The sequence below is a fragment of the Asparagus officinalis genome, chromosome 5, assembly GCF_001876935.1.
Source record: "Asparagus officinalis chromosome 5, Aspof.V1, whole genome shotgun sequence".
Taxonomy (NCBI): Eukaryota; Viridiplantae; Streptophyta; class Magnoliopsida; order Asparagales; family Asparagaceae; genus Asparagus; species Asparagus officinalis.
In genome coordinates this window covers 109,045,559-109,051,545 of record NC_033798.1, presented here as the reverse complement: position 1 = coordinate 109,051,545, position 5,987 = coordinate 109,045,559, and the positions used below count along the sequence as shown (strand labels likewise).

Sequence of the window (5,987 nt, the reverse complement as noted above, 5' to 3'; positions counted from 1 at the left end):
ACATACGCTACAACGATGATATCCAAAGGAGGAGGAGGCATAATGATGAAGCAATGTTATCTCAAGAACAACAAATTCATATAAAAGCTTCATCAAAATTAAAGCTATATCAAGACTCAAGAACTTTACTCTATGTGAGGATATTAGCTAGTTTTTATTTTCTCTCTAGTGCTAGAATGTAGGCAAAGAGTTACTGATTTCACTTGAAGCTATTGGGAATCACACACACGTTTTCATACTTATGTTTTTAAGCGTTTTTCACAAAATACTATTTTTCACAAGTATGAGGACATATCTGCAAAATTCTTTTTCCAAACAGTTTGTTTTTAGTATTAAAAACATTTTACAAAGTTTCATAATTTTCAGAGATCAAATAAATATTTTGCAAATATTTTAGTTAAGTCAAAAATCAGTTTCTGCAATGTATCAGAATACGGTCGACCGGTCGACCGCACATATGATCATTCGTTACTGAGTTCCAGAGAGGTCGTCGGTCGACCGGTGCGGTCGACCGAAATCTCGATTTTTATATCGGTCGACCGCGCCGGTCGACCGATGATGGCTCTGCTTTTTTCTGGGTTTTCACTGTTGTTCGCGGTCGACCGGTTTTTCGGTCGGTCGACCGAAGCATTTTTTCAGTCGACCGAAAATCCCTTCGGTCAACCGAAATCTTCTTCGGTCAGCCGCGACTTGTTTTTCAAACGGTCAATTGCCTCGTTTGCTGTGCTTTCACTTAACCGTGTTTGGCACAGTCTGTGGTAATGGTCTGAAAAGGAGATTATTTTCTTAATTGGGAAGATTGAGTTGTGTTTTTTAAAATGTTTAATCTCTTTTATTTAAACCCAGACTTCTTCTTCTTCAACTTGCCCTAACGTTTGCAAAAACCAGAGAGAGACGCTGTCTTCCTGAGAAAAATTTTCAAACCTGTTCTTAGTGTTTTTTCTCTGTGGTTTTGTGTGTGTTCACTTCCCAGCTTCTGTAATCCTTCTCTTTGCCATAGGGGCTGTGTAAAGAGAGAGTCTTGCATCTTTTCTTCTGCTGTGTGAGTGAGATCTTGTGTAGATCAACTGTGAGGGAGTGTGATCTGTTGAGATCAAACTGTGTAGTGAGAGATCGTGTGAGATCGCTGTGTAGACGAAGTTCCGGCTTCCAAACCGGGTGTGTAGTGGATTTCTCCTCGAGAGTGGGGAGCGGGGACGTAGGTCAGCGGGCCGAACCTCGTTAACACATCGCGCGTCAAGGATAACGATTCCTAACCCTATCTCTCTTACTTTGATTGCATTTCTGTTTTGTGGTTTGCTTGTGTTTTATTTTTATTGCATATTAGAGCCTCTTGACCCTAACCCCCCCCCCCCCCTCTAGGGTCCAACACCTCCTGAGTCAATAACCCAAGAATCAGAATCACTGTCCATAGCAAGGATTAAGGCATCTTGTATGATGTGAGCCTCTTGCTCATTCGCATCTTTCTTTTGTGCTTTATAGGCTGAAGACATATGGCCCTCCTGGTCATAGTTCCAACACTTCTCTTTAATAGGCCTAACCTTCAAGTTTGACCTCTTCTTCTTCGACTTCGACCGATTCCTGCTCTGGTTACCCTTCTTCTGGCTACAGCCTGTCTGCTTGAGATTTCAGACTGAACCTGAACCTTCTGATTCGGACGATTTCCTTCTAACCTCCTCGGATAGAATCATGCTAACAACCTCACTCAGCTTCAACTTTTTCTTCCCCACCGAGTTGCTAATTGCGGTCACACAACCTGCCCAACTATTCGGTAACTGCGATAGAATCAATAGGGCCTGCACTACGTCATCAAACATGATGTCCATGGAGATAAGTTGATCAACAATCATGTTAAACTCATTGAGATGCATCGTGAAGGAGCATCCTTCTTCCATCTTGAGATTGAAGAGTGTTTTGACAAGATGCAACTTGTTTGTAGCTGATGGTTGCTCGTACATCGTCGTGAGCGCTTCCATAAGCCCCACCGTCGTCTTCTCCTTCAATATATTGTGGGTGACTGATTTGGCGAGTGACAATCGGATCTACCTTAGAGCCTTTCGACCCAATTATTTTTAGTCCTTGTCTGGTTCCTCTTTCTTCTTTCCCTTAGCCTTGCCCATCAACGAACGGTAAAGGTCCTTCTGGTACAGATAGTCCTCTATCTGTGACTTCTAGTAAGCAAAATCTGACCCGTCAAACTTCTCAATCTTCGATTTACTTTCCTCTGCCATGGCTCTCGCACAAATCCCCTGAATGAAGCTCTGATACCAATTGTTGGGGGTTCGAAACAATCAATCAAACTCGTGCCCTTCCGGATCTTGTGCTAAGAGTTTAACAAGTAGGAAAATCATCGCAAATAAAAGAAAATTTGTAGGAAATATTAACAAGAAGGAACACAGCAGATTTAACGAGGTTCAGCAACGTACCTACGTCCTCGGGATCCACACCACATAATTCTTTGATTAATTAAAGAAGATTACAATGCTCGCAATACGTCTCTCTCTCTCTCTAAGATTTCTAATCTCAAAGAGCCGTCAAAACCCTCTTTTTTCTTGTTTTACAAACCCTAAAAACATATCAAGGTATATATAGTATCCCAGCCCAAAACAGATTCCCAAACAATTTAGGAAACTGGAAAAACCGCTTTCGGTCAACCGAACCATGGGTGTCGATCAACCGGCCAGAACACCTTCCTGTAATCAGCTTCTCGTACACGTTTTCGGTCGACCGGTAACCTATCTTCGGTCGACCAGATGACCACTCTCGGTCGACCGTCATCAAGCTTCAGTCGACCGGCCGGAGTGAGTTTCCTGGGTTGTTTTCCTGCAGTCGATTTGGTTGACCGACACACGTCTGTCGGTCGACCGATAGGGGCTTTTCTGCTTCTTTGATGATTTTTCTTCAAGTTTCAATCTTCACACTTCCAAAACCAACATTAGTAACATAAAACACGATTGAAAAGAAATCAAGCTATTTTCGGATTTGTAATATTTTCTCTAGAGAAAGAGAAAATGCAGTATATGACCACATAGTGATATTTTCTGAAAGTGAATTGATTATTTAGGATTTTATACATATTGAAAACAAAAACTTCGGTATTCTTGAAATTAATTAAGAATGTATCCAATAGATCGATAGGAAAGAGACAATGTGTTGCGTGAGAATCTTGTTCAGCACTCAATTTAGGTTCGTCGATATCTATGGCATGACTCCCATTGAATACAAAACAAATATCATCATATCAGCATGACAATCAAGTGCAGGGAAGATCAAGATGAAATATTTGTTTCACGTTAGGGAACAAATTTGTCCACGAGTTGCCATTCAAATACATATTAAACATGTTCAGATTTCAGGCTTATCTCCTGCTTTAACTGTATATACAAGTTCATCACAAAAATTCTAACTAACAAGATTAAAAAAGTTTTGGGGTTTTGGTGAATGAAGCTCAGTGTGCTTTTGTAAAAGGTAGGCTAATCTCAAGTAACATTATGTTAGCCCATGAATTGGTCAAAAACTACAGCAGGAAGAATCTTTCTCCTAGAGTCATGTTAAATGTTGACATCAAGAAGGCCTTTGACACAGTTAGTTGGAAATTCCTATCATATATGCTCAAAGGGTTGGGTTTTCCTATTGCAATGATAAACTGGATAATGGCATGTATAACCTCCCCTAAGTATTCAATCTCTCTTAATGGTTCCCTCCATGGTTATTTCAAGGGAGACCGTGGCCTTAGGCAAGGGGATCCCCTCTCCCCCTATTTGGTCATTCTGTGCATGGAATACTTGTCAAGGAGTCTGAATCTTCTGAAGCATGATAAATCATTCAAATACCATCCTAAGTGTGCAAAGGTAAAAATAGCTCACCTTATTTTTGCTGATGATTTGTTCTTATTCTCCAGAGGTGATATGAATTCAGTATCAAAGCTACACCAGTGTATAAGGAATTTCAGTGAAGTTCAGGCTTAGAAGCTAACCTAGATAAAAGCTCTATTTTCTATGGAGGTGTTGATGAAAATGTTAAGGCTTCAATTCACAATCTGCTGGGATTCTCTTCTGGAATAATGCCTGACAAGTATTTAGGAGTGCCTTTAGTTTCAAAAAGATTGGCTTACATGGATTGCAATCCGCTCTTCACAAGGATTATTGGTCAATTCAAAAGTTGGTTGAAAAACAGGAATCTCTCTTATGCTGGTAGAATGCAAGTCATCAAGAGTGTGATTCTTGGAATTCAAACCTTTTGGACCTCAAACTATATCCTACCAATCAGTGCATTGAAGAAAATTGATGAAATTTGCAGGATGTTCTTGTGGGGTAAAAATGATCAAACTTTTAAAGCTCCGCTTGTGTCATAGGAGCGAGTATGCATGAATAAAAAACAAGGAGGTTTGGGCATTTTTTTCTGCATATAGGTGAAATGTTGCTTCAGCTCTGAGATATATCTGGTATATTCATATTAGCAAAGAGTCTCTGTGGATTAAATAGGTTCATGAAACCTATTTAAAACATAGAGACATTTGGCAGGTCAAATCTAAAACAAGAGATTCATGGATGTGGATGCAATTGATTAGAACAAGAGATAAAGTTATGACTATGTGTGAAGGTGAAAAAAATCTGAAGCAACTCATCAACTCATGTCATCATAGTGCTAAACTAAGGCTTTCAGACCTGTATAATGCACTATCCCCTGGTTCTCAGAAAGTGTCATGGTATAATGTGGTTTGGGGAGGATTCAATGTTCCGAAGCACTCTTTTATGTGCTAGTTAGTCCTACAAGATAGAATCCTCACTCAAGATAGGCTTCTCAGAAGAGGGGTCGCTGATTCAAATAACTGTTGTCTATGTTCTGGAGCTGAATGTGAGACCAGAGATCATTTGTTCTTCGAATGTGCATATTCTTGTGAAGTGTGGAATAGCATTATGAACTGGTTGGGGTTCAATTGGATATCATGCTGCTGGCAACAAATCATTCATTGGTTCATCATCAGGTTGAGAGGGAAAGCGCTTAAACAAAAGTTGAAAAGACTGGCTTTAACTGTAACTATTTACTACATTTGGCAAGAAAGAAATGCAAGAATTTTTCGGCAGCAATACAGGAGTCCAAATCAAATGGTCAAGATGATTAAAACTAAAATTTGGATTATAATCCTTAACAAGCCAAGAGTAAGCAGTGATATTGATAGCTTAATGTTGTGATTTGCAGTTGTTTTTTCTGTCTTTACAGAGTAATCTCGGTGCTTTTGCTGAGTTATCTTGATGTGTATAACTTTTTTTCTTTTTGGTGGATGAATAAAAATTTTCTTTCACTGACCAAAAAAAATACATATTAAACATATATACAAACAAGAATTGCCTGCTAGTCTTCGTTCAAGTATTCAATATTGTCAAAAAACATTATTTGCCACTTAACCACAACCTTTATAGTTGGTCGGTTGAAATTGAACCTTAGTTGCTCAGATGGTGGTGGAAATTGAAATATGTTTTCTTTCTTCTTGATTTTACAATGGAAAACCAAACAAATCCCCAACCCTAGCTCTAATTACCCCTATCTTGAACAAAGCACCAATTTTGTATCATAATAATGCACGTATCTTTGACGTAAACCCAATCAAACCAAAATTCATGAAATTGCAATGAACCAAAGACAAATAATCTAACATATTATTTATAAAATAATAGACAGTTGTGATTGTGATTAAAACAACATATTTTGATTGGTAGGCAATAATTGAAATTAATTTATACTATCTGTTTCTTTCTCCAGCACCTATAATGCAAAAAGTGCACTACCAATCTATCATGCTTGCTATCATGCTAGCATCCACTATGGGTCGTTGCCTAGCTAGTAGATACTCCATAACAATATTTGTTCATATAATCGGTCAACGTGAGCTCGACTTCCTCATATCTAAAAGTGGAGGAATTGATTGGTTGACGTGCTTCCATTAATGGCGACATTCAAGAATGGAGAAAATCAACATGTGTGTC

At 38.9% G+C, this 5,987-nt stretch overlaps 1 protein-coding gene across 1 annotated transcript; it reads left to right on the top strand.

The window, feature by feature from the left end:
* LOC109842337 lies at positions 3,549-4,354 on the top strand. The gene is made up of 2 exons (XM_020411228.1): positions 3,549-3,903; positions 4,005-4,354. The coding sequence occupies exons 1-2, from the start codon at positions 3,549-3,551 to the stop codon at positions 4,352-4,354; spliced, it is 705 nt and encodes a 234-aa protein (XP_020266817.1).

What these genes read in the sequence shown, in the direction of transcription:
- LOC109842337 (XM_020411228.1), top strand. Translation starts at nt 3,549, where the DNA reads ATGTTAAATGTTGACATCAAGAAGGCCTTTGACACAGTTAGTTGGAAA. An exon ending in TTTGTTCTTATTCTCCAGAG is followed by an intron (nt 3,904 to 4,004) that starts GTGATATGAATT and finishes TTTTCTATGGAG; the next exon opens with GTGTTGATGAAAATGTTAAG.